Raw genomic sequence first — 18,469 nt, forward strand, 5'->3', positions numbered from 1 at the left:
TATCGTCGTCGGATTGAGAACGCCCCCAGGCTTCCTTTGCAAAGACGAAGCATCAGTGGGTATTTTGTCCTTCCTTTCAGGATGCTTCCCTCAATTTCTAAGACATTGGAAAGAGGGCAATTTCAGCGGTTGTGGATACAGTTGAAAAATTAGCTTCCCCGCTGATTTTTATTTTTGGGGGGAATTAATATTATTAATAAGTCAGAGGGGATTTAAGGAATAAGCCAAATGCTAGATTTAATTCTATTATGTTCCCGTTAAAATATAAAGAATTATTGTTATTCAAGCTTCAAGCTATTTCCATCCTTTTTCCCTGTCCTGGATGACTATTTCATTTTCGCATTATCTGCTTCCTCGTGACTCAGTCTGTAGTAATTTCAGACTGCAGCACTTTCACGAAGTAAATTGTGCTTCTGCTAAGGATTCTGACAATCAGAATTTCTGTGGATAAGCCTTTGGTATGAACTTTAAATTGCGTTTTATTTCCCAGTGCAATAGTGCATCTACTTTGTCACAAATAAATACCCAGCACACAGAAGGTGATTTTTTAAGACAATAAATGGCTTTATTATTCTAACAAAATGGAAGCTTCAAGTGCGATTTCAGGAACTGATTACATCCTGGTACAGAAATAGTTTTATCGCCACTATATTTCCTTCTTCGTTTTCAGAACCCTTCTTTTCTCATTTGTCTCTGTATTATTTGGGAAAATCATACAACTTTCCCTCTGAGTAGAAAGACGAGTAAACCGAGGACAGAATTTTTTACATACAATTACATCGACTGTATTGACTTTTGAGTTCATAAGGCATTGATTTCTTCTTAATTTGATGCAACTTGATAAATTGTACGTACTGCGCTTTCTTAAGCATCCATATTTGGGGGAGAGAAATGAAGACGGTTGTTCTAGATGTCACAAAGGGGAGGAGGACCAAAAAAAAAAGGTTCATGATAAAAAAAAGCTGAGCTGGATTGATATTTTCCATTCAAGGCAGTAAAAGCCAGTCAATTAAAATTATAATGTCAAGATTTCTAATGTTGGGTATCTACCACATTCCTCGTTTGTCCACAGAGGAGACCTTATGTTCTTAAGATACAGTGAGAAGGAAGTTCAGAGCATTAAGTGATGGTGATTCCTTCAGCAAATTCCTCCTGGTTCCCTAAAATAGGCCTCAAATCCATTACAGGTAGTCCTCGATTTACGAACACAACGGAGCCCAGCATTTTGATGGTTAAGTGAAACATTTGTTACGTGAGTTTTGCCCCATGAGTTGTTAAGTGAATCATTGTAGTTGTTAAGTTAGTGACGGGTTTGTTAAGCAAATCTAGCTCCCCCCCCTTGACTTTGCTTGTCAGAAGGTCGCAAAAGGGGATCATGTGACACACACCCCGGGACACTGCGACCGTCATAAATGTGAATCAGTTGTCAAGGGTCTGAATTTTGATCACGTGACCATAGGGGGATGCTGCAAAGGTCGTAACTGTGAAAAACAGTCATCAGTCACTTTTTTTCAGTGCTGTTGTAACTGCAAAAGGTCATTAAATAAACCGTTGTAAGTCAAGAACTACCTGTATTTTAACGAGCAGAGTATTTCCATTAAAAGTAGGGCTGAGAGTAGCATAAAGCCGCGTGTGGGGAGAGTGCAAATTTGAACAAGTTTTCCCTCTGTTGGGTCTCACGCAGGCATCCCACGGCCTCTTCTAGCTTGGTATAAGGACGCTGTCCCCATCAGCCAACAAGTTCATCCTCGTTACACAGTGCTACTCAACGGGACTCTTCAGATTCGGAGAGCTCAGCCAGAAGATTCTGGAATCTTTCAATGTTTTGCAAGGAATGAGGCTGGCGAGATAGAGAGCCATACCTACCTTGAGGTCACCAGTAAGTTGGGATCTTCACACAGCCCTTAAGGGGGCAGGGAAATTAAGGAAAGGTTTTGGAGCACCTAAGGGACGCAGTGGCTCAGTGGGTTAGGACGCTGAGCTTGTCGATCAGAAGGTCGGCAGTTTGGCAGGTCGAATCCCGAGTGCCGCGTAGCAGAGTGAGCGCCTGTTACTCGTCCCAGCTTCTGCCAACCTAGCAGTTCGAAAGCACGTAAAAATGCAAGTAGAAAAATAGGGACCACTCCGGTGGGAAGGTAACAGCGTTCCGTGCGCCTTTGGTGTCTAGTCATGCCAGCCACATTACCACGGAGACGTCCTCAGGCAAGCGCTGGCTCTTCGGCTTTGAAACGGAGGTGAGCACCGGCCCCTAGAGTTGGAAACGACTAGCACACATGTGCAGGGGAACCTTTACCTTTACCTTTGGAGCACCTGCTACTGTACAAGTCATAAAAGAGCCAAGGTTGCCTACCTCTGGGCTAGCCTATGTCAATAGCTTTATTGCTTATTACCTGTGTTACGAGAATCTCCCCAGACTGCTTGCGTTCCTCTGGGAATAACCAGATTAAGCTTCCTGGATCTTGGGGCATATCAAATGTATGCCATTTGTGCCTGCACAAGGACTCCAAGCTAGGTCCTCTCTTGACCCCTCCTTCCAGCCTTTCCTCAATAATCCACCCTTTATTTACAATTGCATTTTCTCATCTCAAGCATACAGCCGATGGTGGCTACATAAGGTGTTGCTATTGTCCATACTGTTGAACGCTTCTGTCCTCCACAGAATGGTGGAGAGACGTCCCCGATCACCATATTCTGTAGCAGCAGTGTCACACACCTGACAGCTTAGAAAGCAGCATTTGACAGATTGTCGGAAAAGTGAACGAAGGGAGTAAAATGGCAAAAGGGGAGGGTCGTTCCCTCTCAAGAGTTCCTCATTTAAATTCCACATAGATTCTGTGGTTGCCATATTTTACTCCTTCCTGACTGCGTTCATCTTCCCAAGGTGGGCTGATTCTCTTCTCTACCACTGTCAGTTTTTCCAAAGAAAAATACATTTTCCAAAAAAAAAAAAGTTTATGAAAAATTTGGGAGTCAACCAGGCTGAGTCTGGAGCTTTCTCAGAGCTATTCCTGATTTTTCAATGCAATTGGTTGGGGAAATTAACGCCATTGTTCCTTTAGAATCTCCGGAGTAATAAAGAAACCAGAAAATAGACTTTGAGGTAAAAAATGGGAATACGAAGAATAATGGCTGTTTTCCACGCAGATCAGGGAACAGGGCAGGGTTACCTGAATGTAAGGGAGCAAGGGCAAGTTTCTGGGAGGATGGATGGATGGACCCCTGCTTTTCAACTTTCCCAGTGTGTAGGCTGTTAGCTCTCTGTTAGTCCTCCCACCAATCTCACACAGTGCTCTTATGTCTAAAATCTTTTCTGAGCCAAAGATAACAAGGCCCTCCCCCTGAACGTCTGCATCAGAGGCTGAGAGAAAGCCAAAGAGATGTTATGAAAGGGAGCAGATGGCAATACTTTGAATCAAATGGAAACTTCTTTTGGCCGACATGTAATTCCTGCAAACTGGTGTCAGACTGAAATTGCTTTTCATCCTGCAGAAGACTCAACAGTCCTGGCTTCATTTGATCCATCCATCCATCCATCCTTCTCAAAAGCCCCCTGTTTCGCTTGATCTCAAAGCGCTGGTGCTCCAGTGGCCGCGTTCCTCTGAGAGGGACAGTGAGCGTTTGGTGTCCACCCTGCGAGGGGAGCTTGGGGTTATCATGATGTTCTGGTACAGTGGGAAAACTCCACAAATGTTCTGAACTTTCCAAATGCTCTCTTGGCCGCTTTCTAACGAAACCCCTGGTTTTGATTCCAGATGTGGCACCCACGTTCTCCTGGCCCCCAGCAGATGCCACCATCACCGAAGGGATGAGTGCCACGTTCAGATGTGAAGTTTCCGGAGCCCCCAAGCCCGCCATTGCATGGAAAAGGGGTACATGCTTATTATTCTGCTGGGAATCCACTCAAATTGTGGTCGCTCGCCAGGACGAATGAGCATAGCATTAACGCCTTCTCGCACTGCAAGTCAAGGGGACTGAGGCTGTTTCCACTTGCTGTGTTCCAGGCAATCAGATTTTGGCCAGTGGCTCCATTCAGCTCCCCAGGTTCCGTCTCCTTGGGTCTGGCGGTCTTCAGATCAACCCTGTCTTCCTGGAAGATGCTGGGGTCTACGTCTGCTGCGCAGTCAACTCTGAAGGTGTCCTGAACGCCTCTGCTTCTCTCACTGTGTGGAGTAAGACCTGGCTCTTTTTCATCGTTCCTATTCAACTTGACTTAATTGGCTCTCCTCGTAGCTGATGAATTAGGAATCTAATGACAAAGCATTGGTGTCATGAGGCTAGGGTGGGCTCTGAGTAATAAGATCGTGATTTTTTAGAAGCAGTGTTGAGAGCTACCTTAACCATCTCTCCTGAAAGAAGCGGCCAGGATGTTTTTGGCAGCCTGTTAAGGTGGCCTCTGCATTCATAGGTCTCACTGATTGCAACAGTTCATCCTTTGCTAGGAAGGCCGCCAAATTAATGTGGGAGAACCCAGGCATACGTAGAAGGGAGACAGTAATACTGTGGCAATATCAACTTTGAATGTTATTAATGTATTAAAAATACTTGCGTGCCACATCCCACTGTAAAGGTCTGGATAAGAAATGAGGTGCATCTCAAAATCACTAAGTTAGGTGGAGGTCACCCCAAAGCAATGTTCATTGGCCATACCTCAGCCTCCTCCTGATGGGATGGGACCCTAATCTAAACCCAGCATCCAGCTGCTTGTTATCCAGCATCGGATCAGTTCAGAGGGAGGCTGGGAGAGGCTAAGATCTCCAGTGGAATTTTAGCATATAACACAAATTGGCACCGTAACGTACAGCACCTTTTAATGTACTGCTGTATCTTTGGCCTTGAGCTTTGTGCAGTGAGGTTGCTCTTTGCACATACCCTGAAGCCTCAAAAGGAAGTCTTTGGCCCTTTGCAATGGTGTCTCGGGGCTAACATGTCGGTCCTATTTTTGTGTCATCCCACCCTCTTTACAAGCCACATGCACACACCACCCCGAAAGCTTAGCAATGGATGAGACCTTTACCACTCACTTCCTAACAACCTGCAGCCAGAGGCTGTTTTCAGGAGCTGAGTGGTAGAATAATGAGTAACCAGGCTTGTCGCCTTCCCAAGGCAAAACCCCAAACCAGGATGGAAACAGGCAATTTGACCTGAATTGTGGGTCATCTCCTTTTCAGATCGCACTTTTATCGCCCGCCCTCCAGAGGACAGCACAGTCATTAAGGGGACAACAGCAATGCTTCATTGCGAAGCTGCTCACGACCCAAGGATTTCGATCAGGTTTGTTGTCTGTATGGAGATTCTCGGTCATCCAGGTTGTCCCAAAGATGCTTTTTCAAGAGGCATCTTGAGGATTTTCTTTGTGGTAGAAATTGGGCCGATCAGGTTGATTGTGTCTAGGGTTGTTCATGTCATTTATCTCGGCTTAATTGCCCCAGCCATCAGCGTTGGCTGGGGCAGGTTTCCTCCCCCTGGTTTTCCCAGCCATCCCAGTTTGAGATGGTAAGCTATGTCAATAATCACATCAGGTTCTATTTATCTCCCCCCCCCCACGCTGCAACCGTATACATTATTTACGATGAGTTATGCTTCACTTCATGATTTCAATACAACGTCCTATGATTTACTGTCAAGGTTAACACAATATCAATAAAACCGGCTTGTCACAAAAGCCGATCCTTAATGAGAACGAAACCCAAAGCAATTTAAGGCAATTGGTTTGGCAAATCGGTTTGGGGGAAGTCTTAGAAGCCTCACATTTCTCTCCCCTGCCCCCCCCCCCACCACCACCACGGAGAAAAAATACCAAGTGCCAAAGATTCACCAGATAAAGTGAACCTTTAAACTACCAAACTCTACAAGCAGGGGATCGAAAGACTTCCTTCTGTGTATCATAGACAAGAATGAATAAAGAGATATCCAAATCTAACTAAAACGCTTCCATTCCCCTTAGAAAACATCAAACGATGCCATTTGTCTAAAGAAAAAAAGGAAGGGAGGGGGGGGAAACCTACACTTGCATAAAGAAGAAACAGTATCTTAGAAGCTTTTTGTTCTCATAAACGCTGGTAGGATTCTGAGTAGACGTGCCGCTACAAATGGTTTAAAGCAGCGATTCTATTCTACAAATTGTGACATGAAAACACAGAGAGAGGAAAAAGGGAGGACCAGCCACCCCCACCACCCCCCAAACCCACCCTGCAATCTTTTATCCTAATCTAATCAAATCTTCATTGCTGTCGAAGACCAGCATAAGAAGTTCATGCTAAGTATAATTAACATTTGCACAGTATTTTTGGAGAGTGGAGTTTTTTTTCCACCTGTTGCCTAAGAAACCTTTGCGGCAGCTTTGAAAGGCAAGGCATAATAAACACTCTTTATTCTTTAATCTCAGTTTTTGAGAAGCTTGCCCTTTACAAATCACTAAACCTGAATTCCGAAATGACAGAAATTATCTAATCTTTTTGTGGGCACCATGAAAGACCGCATCTACTTATACCGTACTTCTGATAATTCTTAGTATATTATTTATTATATTTAATAACAACTTGGGGGGGGGAGAGGAAACCTGTCCTGTGTACCTTTAGGTTTGGAAGGAGTTGTTTATCACACAGTACGATGAAATGTATTTTAAAAATGAAAGAAAACCTTGGGCTTCCCCTATAAATAAATGAAGAGTTTTGGCTCCTGTTAGTTTGTCGAGCAAAACTCAAACTCTGGGTACTTTTAGTGAAGCCAAAAAAACACAACTGAGAAGGGAAAACTCTTTGCTTTTCCAGAACTTGCTATGCCCATCACAGATTCAACTTTGTCCCCCCACAACCTCAAAAAAAGAAGCGAGGTATTCGTGTTTGAGGTCTATAAAGAAGGGTTGTATCCTTTCTCACAGTTTTTTTTATCAAACTTGACAAATTCAAGGTGGGTGGACTTCAACACCCAGAATTCCCTAGCTAGCCATGCACGAAGGGCTGGGGAACTCAGGGAATTGAAGTCCACCCATCTTAGATTATTGCCCATGTATAATTTCAGCACATTTCCCATGTAATTTCATCATGTTTAACAAAATAGACTGTTGTACTGTGACCATCAGGTACACTTGGAAGAAAGATGCCGTGATCATCAATCCATCCAGCAGCTCCCGAATCACCATTGAGAAAGATGGCAGTCTCATCATTGGCCAAACGTGGTCAGGTGACATTGGAGACTACACCTGCGAAGTCAGTTCCTCGGGCGGGAATGATTCACGGGTGGCCCGAATGGAAGTAATGTAAGTTCCCTTGTCGGATGTTGGGAAAGCAAAGGCCAGGTGTGAAAGATCAGGTCCATTCATGAAATAAAACAGATTTATTGCTAATCATTCTTAGGCAGAAGAGTCTTCTCAACTAACAGTTAATGCCTGCTTGAGGTTAGATGAATGTCAACAGAACTCAAGGAAAGTTGGACTTTGTTTGTGCCTATGTAGGGATTCTAGGGACGCGGTGGCTCAGTGGGTTAGGACGCTGAGCTTGTCGATCAGAAGGTCGGCAGTTTGGCGGGTCGAATCACGAGTGCCACGTAGCAGAGTGAGCGCCTGTTACTCATCCCAGCTTCTGCCAACCTAGCAGTTCGAAAGCACGTCAAAATGCAAGTAGAAAAATAGGGACCACTCCGGTGGGAAGGTAACAGCGTTCCGTGTGCTTTTGGCGTCCAGTCATGCCGGCCACATGACCACGGAGACGTCCTCGGACAAGCGCTGGCTCTTCGGCTTTGAAACGGAGATGAGCACCGGCCCCTAGAGTTGGAAACGACTAGCACGCATGTGCGGGGGAACCTTTACCTTTAGCTTTATGTAGGGATTCTAGGCTGATTCCTCTTTTAACTCCACCCCAGGTTCTGCCACTCCTTCTCTTTTGTAAAACTTGTGCAATGACAAGCGGCTTCTTCTTCCTTTATCTCTTTCTTAGCTTTGACGTTTGTCTTTTATTTGAGTGTCTTCCTCCCCAAAGGTTTTAATTTTGCTTGAGATTCATCACACAGAAAGGCTTTCAAAATCAATGAAACTAAATCGCCTGAATAGAATATTTGATGAGCTACTATAAAGTTACACATTGGAAAAGCTAGTTTACATAATAATACCAATAGTTCTCTCTGTTTAACATTCATCATTCAACAAAGAGACAGGATTTCTTCTCTTCCCAGCTGGAGTCCTCATCATGACAGTTGTCTCTACTAATCAGGATGGGTCTAATTTTTTTTTTAAAAAATGTATTTCTAAGGTTAATTAGATCACTTCCCCTCCAAAGCTTCTTGACATGGCCAGAGAGAATTCTTAACTCCGGGACATTCACAGCTTAATTTGTAAAGTGGGCCCTCTGTGCAGGTGCCTGGATGTGATCAGGGCTCTTGCAACTTCCAATGGTTGCTAAACGAATGGATGCAAGTCAAGGATGATCTGTAAGCTGTAATAATCATCTCCTCTTAGGGGTCCTGGGTGCTCTGTGAACTTGTTTGTTTTCTTACAAATGTTTCCTTACCCAAACTAGCCATCATTTTTATTTTATTTTATTATTTTAATTCCATTTATATCCCGCCCTTCTCCGAAGACTCAGGGCGGCTTACAAGCTTAGCAGTAGCCTTCATTCTATGTATATGCCTGCTTATTAGGGCTTTCACACACACCCCCAAGCGGCATTATTACAAAGTCAGCTTATTGCCCCCAACAATCTGGGTCCTCATTTTACCTACCTGGGAAGGATGGAAGGCTGAGTCAACCTTGAGCCTGGTGGGACTCGAACCTGCACTAATTGCAGGCAGCTGGTGCTACTTAAGGAGGCATTAGCCCACTGCTCCACCATCATCTAGGTAACATCACCAGTTTATGGTTTGGTCAGTCTTGGTGTTGTTGTCCTTAGAGGCTCTTTGACTGGGCTGGTTACTGATTTTAGGTAGTATTGTTTACTTGACTGTTGGTCTGAAGTTGACCTTGGAGTTAATTATGCTGATCCGGATGCTGAGCGCTGCTGGAGAGGTGCTGGAGCCTTTTGTTCCCTTTGGGGCTGGTTGATTGTCTCTTTGGCTTAGTCTATAGATGTGGTTAATGTCTATGTGTCTATTGATGGCTAATTTGTCAGAGTGTCAGGCTTCTAGAAATTCCCTGGCACTTTGGGACTTGGCTTGGACTCGGACGGTCACATTTTCCCAACGGAAACCATGGTTAAAGTCTCCTCTTACCGGTTCATTTTGAATATTCACTCAGCCCAAATGAACACAGCAGACTTTGCATGGATGGCAACCATGGCTCTCTGTACGTGACAACAATGTAAAAAAGTTGAATGTGTGCGTGTGTGTGTGTTTCCCCCCCCCCCGATAAGCAAGATGTGCTTGCACCTGCCTAAAGTGCTGCACGTTGTGCTAAATTGCAAGACGAAATTGCAAGATGATTGGGTCTTATTATTGCAGTTCATGAATCGATCAGAAAATGTGCTTCTAACAAGCCCACATTTCTGCCCAGGTCCTCTGACCTCAGATTCCTTCTTATGTGAGATTTTCCTCATTAAGACTTATATTATTTGCCTACTTTTCTCCCTATTAAACCTTCTCACGAAACTGAAAAGGCCCTGAATTCATTTCTCCTTGGCTGAATTTCTTCCACTGGCGCAACAAATGCAACAAGGTCATGAAAGAACCGGAGTGTTTTGTGGAACAAGAACGGAGAAATCTCCTAATGCGATAATTTCTAGAATCTAGATGGGCCGTCTATTTTTGGAGGGAACGGTATCCATTTTTGCCAGCTCACCATACCTAACCTTCTCGTGAAGGCTCCTTTGTCAACCATCCCAAATAACGTGTGCATTTTTGAAGTTTGTTACAAGACAGCCTGGGTTTCTGAAGAGCATTACCTCTCCCCTGCCAAGCCTAGCTTGAGTCTGCAATTGAAATTGCCGGCTGTTGCCTCGTCTCGTTCATTTTTTTTTCATCTTGAGGCAGGGTTGAAATACAAAATGAAGAAGCCTATTAGAAGCTGACTGTCGATTGTCTTCTGTCTTGGATTCAATAGGGCTCTGTAAATCCTTTGAAATAAAGCTTCAGAAAGCACAGGAGAGCATACCACACACCTCTTTTTGAATTGTTCCTGGCTCACAGCTGCTGCCAAAGCAGTTCCCAGCTGTCCCTGCCTGTTTATGCATCAACAGAGACTTGGCTTTGCGGTCTCCCAGATGCGGTTGCTTTAATGATAGCAAAAGGAGATGCGGAATGTACCGCAGGGTCCCCAGCCAGCATGTCCAGTGGTCTTAAAGTTGCCATGGTTGGATGCCTCTAGTGTGCTCCTGCGTGTTCTGAAGAACCTCCTTCAAAGGATTGGCCCAGCTCTCATTTGTAATTTGACATCTCCTGTGCCCATTGAGAACTTTTAACCTGGCATTTGGGCTGTAGACCATCTCCGGACCTTTAAAGGGCAAAGACATTGCAGGTCCTTGACTCATCGCTTTCAATTACCTTCTCATCCTGGCCAGGTGTCCACCAACTGGGATCTCTGCCAGCCTCGCAGTACAGTAACCAAGGTTGTCTACCATTGGATTTAAGGACTTTAGCATAGAGAACATTTTCTGCTACAAACTGGGCTGGTTTTCAGGGACTCTAACGTAATTCTCTTCTGTGGGGTTGGTGCTCTCTGAACTTGGTGATTTTCTTTCAGGCATTTTATAAGTGTTCCAATATCTCAGGGGCTGCCCCAAAGAAGAGGGAGTCAAGCTATTCTCCAAAGCACCTGAAAGCAGGACAAGAAGCAACGGATGGAAACTAGTCAAGGAGAGAAGCAACCTAGAACTAAGGAGAAACTTCCTGACAGTTAGAACGATTAACCAGTGGAACAACCTGCCTCCAGAGGTGGTGAATGCTCCAACACTGGAGGTTTTTAAGAAGAGACTGGACAGCCATTTGCCTGAAATGGTATAAGGTTTCCTGCCTGAGCAGGGGGTTGGACTAGATGACCTCCAAGGTCCCTTCCAACTTTATTATTATTATTATTATTATTATTATTATTATTATTATTATTATTATTATTATTATTATTATTATTATTATGCCAACTAGATAATACCATCCATGCTAGAAGGGAGTGGGGTTTGGTCCCTGTTAACATCTGCAAGAAAACCACCAAGCTCAGACAACAGCACCAAGAAGGCCAGATTTCAACCCTGAGCTACCAAAATTCTCTTCTGTTGGTTAATTCTCTTCCTCCGCTTTCTTCCTTAAGCCATTTCTTCTTCCATCCCTCCTTGTCTGCCTCAGTTTCCCCATATCAGACAGTGGGAACCAGTCCTCCGCTATGCATCAGTAGAGATTCTGCCGAAGCACGATCATAACGCAAACGCCATGACAGCAACAGGAAAAAAAGAGTCCAAGAACACAAATCCCAGCAATATAAACCAAACCAGTTTGAATTTCTCCATCCATAAAAGAGACTCAATAAGAACGGCTTTCAGTAATGCACACTGGCACAACTCTAAATGACACCCAGTGATTTTTTTTTTATTTTTCTTAAAAAAAAACCTGTTGTGGATTGTACATATTTCTTCAGCGGCATTGACTGCTTGTACCATTTGCGCTCCTTTTATTTTCCACGCTTCATCTGAGTGAGAACAATTAAGAAGAAGTCAGGCAGAAAGCAGATTATCTTTTCCATACAATAGAGACGGTTTTTAGTCATTTCAAACCTCTCTGGAGGGCTATTACGCGGGAAAGAAAAACGACTGCTGTATCCAAAATTACCTGCAGTGGTAGAAAAACACATGTGCCGACTTGCACGGTGCAAGGGGGGGGGCAGGATGAAGTCTTCTCACCCGATGCCTTATTCTGAGTGCATGGGTGAAACAGGAGGAGATCTCAGAAGATTCCCTTTGCAGCACCACAAACATGTGTTGTGTGAATCGGACAGCTTCCCAAAATAAGCAACTGGTCTTAAGCAGTACTGATAGGAACGCAAAGGAACCATCATCAAAGTAGACCCAGGTTCCATTGAGAAACCAATGTGCTTGGAATAGAATAGAATAGAATAGAATAGAATAGAATAGAATAGAATAGAATGGAATGGAATGGAATGGAATGGAATGGAATGGAATGGAATGGAATGGAATGGAATGGAATGGAGAACAGAATAGAACAGAATAAAATAGAATTACAGAAGCACTTCATGATTTTGTGGTAGCACACAAGCTTTGGTATGTAGACAGGCCTAGTTCAACCCTTTTGTGAAATCCAGAGTAGCCAACTCAGAGGAAAATAGATCAATGGAGAATAGCAATAGCCCTTAGACTTATATACCATTTCATAGTACTTTACAGCTCCCTCTAAGGGGTTTACAGAGTCGGCATATTGTGCCCAATACTCTAGGTCCTCATTTTACCAACCTCAGAAGGATGGAAGGCTGATTCATCCTTGAGCCTGTGAGGATCGAAAGTTTAGGCTGCTGCTAATATGAACATCCCAGTGTAGGTGCTAATCTATTGGCTTTTAATAAGTTTTTGTCTAGTTCCAGTTGGTTTCCTGGGCCGAGCAGCTAAACAGGTAACCGGGAAACCATCTTGTTGCCTTAAAATGCTTTGTTTTAAGATTGGTACCCAAAACATCAAGCTTATGTAAAAAAAAAAAGGCCAAAACTGAAAAAGAATTTTTTTTGCCCCCTAAAATTTGATAGCATCTTAAAACTTCTTGCCAATGGATGAAGAGATGTTTTATTTATAGTTAGAAGTCCTCCTTGTTCACGTCAAGAGAAGATTCGTTAAATACCTGCAACACATTTGCCTACAGCAGATCTAATAATAGCACTTACTTTGGGTTTCTGTTTTAAAGGCAGTGTAATGTTTTTGAGTTGGAAGGATTTTTTACTTCCTTGTTTAGACAGACAAGATACTTTGCTGAAGATTTGCCCCTTTGACACTTCTGAGATTTCATTAATAGGCAAAAAAAAACAACACCCAAAACCATAGACTTAAATTTTCAAGAAAGGCCAGAAAATGCAGATCAACACATCAGAAGTTCATGACTGTAAATGTAGCTCTTTTTTCTTTTTTCTTTTACTCACTGTGCTTGCAATCATTCCTGTGCCTGAGTGCATGACGTCAAAACATTTGTTTACCTGAGATTAATAACGGTTACTATTCACTTTTTTGTATGGAATCGAGAAGCCGGTACATTTCCTTGGACTGGAATTCTCTTTCCTTCTCCATCCGTGTTCCTGGTGAAAAATGTTTCTTGCATGCTGGGTGATTTTACCTTTAAGGGCTTAAAATACGTAGGCTTGGATGGCTGCAGACAGTTATAGATTACTGAAGGCGACCAGTTCATTATCCTCACATTTTATGGTCTTTGAGATGAACACCATACACTATTTAACTGAAAAGACCATTTAACATTTTGCTATTATTACAAGCCGAATATAACTGAAGAAAGGAGTTTGCCATAATGTGACAGTTTAAAATAGGCCAGGTTTTTCCGCTTTGATGCTCACCATATGTGTCGAACCCTGAACTCCATTAATTCCAAGTCACCGCGGTCCATATACTGTGAATTAGTGGACAACAGTTTGGATTTTTCTAGATTAAGCTCTTCTAAGGTTGATATCTCAGCCAAGGTGTTAATAAAGTTTGCAGGAAGGCCTCCGGGTTTATCAGGAAATTCTAATGCTGAACTTGAGGCATTTGTCTCCTGCTCAAGCAGGGGGGTTGGGCTAGAAGACCTTCAAGGTCCCTTCCAACTCTGTAATTCTGTAATACATGAACTCAGGATCATTAGAAATACTAGCTGATGTGGTCTTCCCCAAATAAGGATCCAAACAATGTAGGCAAGTTTGATGCTGTGTTTCGGGAGTCGAGGAATCTCTTTGCGTATCCACTCTGAGATTCGAATTTAATGTAGGTAAAACCAGATTCCCATCATTTTCTCCTCGCTGCAGAGATCCCTGTTTCTACGTCTGCTTAAGAGAACATCCTCAAGTGCCAGCAAAGCAACATGAAAGATTACCTGCCTCTACCTTGAAAGACATGCCTAACCAGCAAAAACTGGTTTGACTTTCCTGCAGTCACCGTCACACGTTTATTTGTGGCATCAGTAGTCACTCTCTGCTAACAACCCGTCTTTCAGTGTGCGCTTGCATGTTTTCTTTTGCATAATTAGGCCCTCCGTTTGACAGTTTTCACAGCTTTTCTGCAGAAACGCTGCCCGCCTTGGAAGAAGGGCCAGCTGTAACTCAGACTGGGATTTCAGTGGTGTGAACGGCTTCCAATCAACGCGTGGGTCCTAACTTCACTGTCTTGCACAGTAGCTCTTTCAGCTTTAGTGGTTCTCGATCTCACTTGCTCTGGCACATCACTGCCTTGGACTCCAGTTGTGTTGGAAAACTGCCATCTTGACTGGATGGAGGGGTCAAGCGAGTACATAGCTTGGAGTCGTTGCACTGCTACCAGAGGCATAACTTTGGCCTCCCTCATAAGCCACGAAGCCTTATCTCTTACCATTCTCAGGGAAAGGTAAGCAGTCTGGGGAAGATCTTGTAGCACAGGTATTAAACAATAATGTTACTGACTTTAGCTATTCACAAGTGGCTCCGGTTGCTTGCATCTGAGTGACAATATCTGAAAGAATGCGACGATCTGCATTCCTAGAAATTATTATTTGCATCAGGCGGGTCCCCTTATTACATTAGCCCTTAGAATTGTTGCAGAGGCTTTCTGTCGCCTCCATTGCTGTTGAAAAGGTAGTAGCTCTTTTCATTTGGAATTTAATAAACAGTCAGAAGCAGACTTGTTCCCTTTCAACTAAATCTAATTTCGTTCTCCAGTTAAGGCCAAACTGGTAAGGAACCACGTACGCGGCGATGCCAAATTAAGTTCTTTTCTCCACGTCAGCCACATCTGAAACGCCGGTTTTAAAAAATGCTTTTGTTTACGAAGATGCTCACACTGAGATTTTAGATAGCTCTAAGTACGCATCAGCTTCATAAAGCGTGAAAAGAAATGAGTACAGATTTAAATTAAGGATGTCAAGTACAGTTACTACTTTTTTTTTTGTCTGAGTAGCGAGGGTCAGCAGTAATTGATATTGAAATTTCCTGAGAGTACTCAGAGCTAAATTCTTAGGTGGGTTGCGGTTCGTCATCTGCAGAGATAACTTAAGACTTGGTGAGACAAGATTCAGACCACCTTTCCTCTCCTCGGGTTGTCATGATTTAAAGAAAAAAAAAGCAATCAATCAATCAATCAAACTTCTGGCTTTCTCCTGACTTCCTACAGCTCTGCAGAGCTAGTCCCCTCTTTGAGTTGGGTTGACTGCTTAGAGGGAACGATGTTGCATATCCTTGTCTAGAGGAACCTTAAATTCAATGACCACCATCACCAGATAGGACTAAGAAGCATTTCTAGTGTTTGTTACTGGTTGTTTCCATAATGGCTTTCTGACTTTTTATCCCTTTGGGGAATAAACCATCATATCTGTGGATTCTGTGGTGCTAACCCAGACAAGCTACTCAAAATCCATGTGCATCCTTGGTCTGGAAAAAGCATTGTGCAATCCTAATGTAGAACATGTGAATCTGACTGAACGTGAAGAATCTTCTTACAATCCTTGGTTCCCCCTTAGACAGAAGATATTTGATTGTCTTAATTTGCAGAACGTTTTCCTGGTGCTTTTCAGATGAAAACAATGCACGTTTCACTTCCTTTTCTGCATCTTTCGGAGAGGACAGGTGTATGTGTGCTTAATGCCGTGCATTTTTAGAAGTCCTGTGTTAAGGCTATTTTTTCCCAGTACTGTATACTAAGGGAGTGCTTATTATACGGTGTTTGTGGGCGTTTTCATTTGCTCTGCATGAGTATTCTTTTAATCCCAATTAAGTTATTACGGATCTCCCAACCCTGAGTTGGGCTGATGGCTGCCTTTTAAAATGGTAGATCTCCACCACCTTAAGCGAGTTTCGACACTGTCCCCAAACAGCCATGATGTGTTCTGCTCGCCTAAGTATTAATAATTCTGATTTAAATCCTCACTCCACCCTGTTCCATCACTCTGATCGTCTGCTCCTAAGTTTTACAGCTTTTCAATTAAAAAAATATATCTCCCCATAGAAAGAATTTATGGACCAAGTTGCCTCAATTACACAAAAACACCAACAAATCACAAATGTGAAAATCGGCTTTTTACCCCTAGGGTTAAATAGTGGTGCCATTAGCTGAGATTCTTCCAAATCAATCATAATTAGAAACCTGACACAACTCAGCAACTTCCCAACATTATTTGCAATAGCAATAGCAAAAGTACTGAGACTTATATACCACTTCCCAGTGCTTTACAGCACTCTCTAAGTGGTTTACCGAACCAGCATCTTGATGGAAGGCTGAGTCAGCCTTAAGCCAGTGAGAATAGAACTGCCGAACTGCTGGCAGCTGGCAGTCAGCAGAAATAGCCTGCAGTACTGCACTCTAACCACTGTGCCACCGTAGCGCTATTTGACGTGGTGATTAATCCAGTCCACTTGTAACCATCTTGGCGTCCTTCGGCTAGCCAGGTTTCTTTGTCAATCCCCTACTTGTTGGTCCAAATGGCAGGTGGAATAACAGGTGGTTTATTTTCACAGAGAGTTGCCACATCCGCCACAGAATCTACTTGCCACTCTGAATTCTTCCTTCAGCCGCAGCGTCATCCTCTCCTGGGTGAGACCCTTTGATGGAAACAGTCCGGTCCTGCACTACATCGTCGAAGTCTCTGAGAACAGTAAGTGATGGTCAAGAGCCCCCTTCACCTCCGGAGGCTTTCTGGCCAATTCCTCTTTCTCGCTTTCTTCAAAATAGCTCTTGTTGAGGCAGGCAAGGCAGGCAAAAACCGGTGCCCTGTGCATCTTATTTGCATGGATTTTTTTAAAAATAATAATCACTCTTTCACTGAGCGAATAATGGCTTGCTCTGACTTTAATTGGGAGCTTCCCTTGGCCACATCTGTTCTTCCCGCCGCTGCGTATTGCATGATGTTTGGGTTCGTAAGCCTAGGGCCAGCACCTTGCTATCCCTTGCTGGAAGCTGCCGTTGTGAAGTCCAGGGATTGCTCTGAAATTGTGGTGGTGTCAAAGTCAACGATATTTTGTCATTCTAAATTTCCCTGGTGATGAACTGGGCCAGTCTGCACGTGGATGACCAGAGCCCAGTTTACCAAGACTGCCTTCCGAGATTTTGCCGTTCTGAGTGGTCAGATGCAATCCAGGCTATCAGCCGTTGCCAGAATCTAACCGATTGACTAAGGGAGGATTGTCAACTGGAAAATGTAATAATTCACCTCTAAAATTCTGTAAGAAGCTCAGCAGAGATTTGATAATATCCTACAAAAATTGCTTCAGTAATCCTGGAGAGGATGAAAAGATTCTTTTTTTCTGAACTCTCACACACTGTCAGACAAATCCTATGATTTTATTTGATAACATCATAATCTACCAGCATATCTCAGTACCCATCAAGTACACGAACTTTGCTCGTGTTAGCTATCTGCGAGCACCCATACAGAAAGGAGTGAGAACCAGGGAGGGAGCAGATGGCGGAGCTCCAACAGAATTGTATAATTGGAGGAAAGGGAAAGTGGGTGAGATCAGTTGGATCAATTCTATAAAAATGAAGAATCGGGGTTACGTATCTGAACTGTCTGTGGACCTTTATACTGCCAAGAAGTTACAATACTTGGGAAGATCCCAAATCCTCGCTTGCAAAGGAAGACAGGGACAGGGTAATTCTCCAGGGGTCAAGAGATATTGGGGTTTGTCTGTTGCGAAAAACTAAACACAGGAATTTGATTTTTATCATACAGTGCATCTGCTCCCAAATGGGGCTCTACAGTTAATCAGCCTTTCTCTCCTGTTGATTACCAAAGCTTGACTGACTTTCTAATAACATATAATGCACATGTCAACTTACAGCCTGAACAAAATCCTTAATTCAACTCAGCATTATTAAGAGCAGCTAGGAAATTGCATCTTCTTAAGTATGAATTTAAGGCAGAGGGTGGTAATCTATAGCTTCTAAATTTATATTGCGGGGAGAGGGGGGGACGAATGATTTCTGAAAATCAAAGTAGCAGTTTCTTCTGGGCAGCTTACAAAATGATAATTATTACTCAGAACAGGTATGCGGTATTAGTAAATACTTTGTTAGCTCCCTTTAAACAAGACACACACAGAGAGAGTCAACCTGTTCTATATGTTCTCAAGAATTCTCTGGAAGTCAACATATCCTTAGCTAAGGTTAGAGGAATTATAGTAGAAAACCTCACCACTTACTATAATTTTGGTGTCACACATGGGAATGTATTTTATTGCCATCCGAATATTGTCTTCCATCTCTCTTTCAGAGGAGAGTTGGGATTTATACAAGCGTTATCTGTAGATGCATTCTGGTCAAAGTAATTTGCAGAAGAGATCATTTCTGTCACAATTGCTGTAATGAATAAAAATTACAGACGATTT

General features: G+C 43.2%; 1 protein-coding gene across 1 annotated transcript in view; it reads left to right on the top strand.

The window, feature by feature from the left end:
• SDK1 (sidekick cell adhesion molecule 1) overlaps positions 1 to 18,469 on the top strand; it is a 335,333-nt gene that overhangs the window by 200,797 nt on the left and 116,067 nt on the right. The window contains exons 9-14 of the mRNA XM_081337826.1: positions 1,685 to 1,879; positions 3,753 to 3,869; positions 4,002 to 4,169; positions 5,169 to 5,271; positions 7,082 to 7,258; positions 16,601 to 16,737. Of these exons, the coding sequence (XP_081193952.1) occupies positions 1,685 to 1,879; positions 3,753 to 3,869; positions 4,002 to 4,169; positions 5,169 to 5,271; positions 7,082 to 7,258; positions 16,601 to 16,737 (897 nt within the window). The remainder of the gene's footprint in view (positions 1 to 1,684; positions 1,880 to 3,752; positions 3,870 to 4,001; positions 4,170 to 5,168; positions 5,272 to 7,081; positions 7,259 to 16,600; positions 16,738 to 18,469) is intronic.

The sequence above is a fragment of the Vipera berus genome, assembly GCF_964194415.1.
Source record: "Vipera berus genome assembly, chromosome: 13".
NCBI classification, from domain to species: domain Eukaryota; kingdom Metazoa; phylum Chordata; class Lepidosauria; order Squamata; family Viperidae; genus Vipera; species Vipera berus.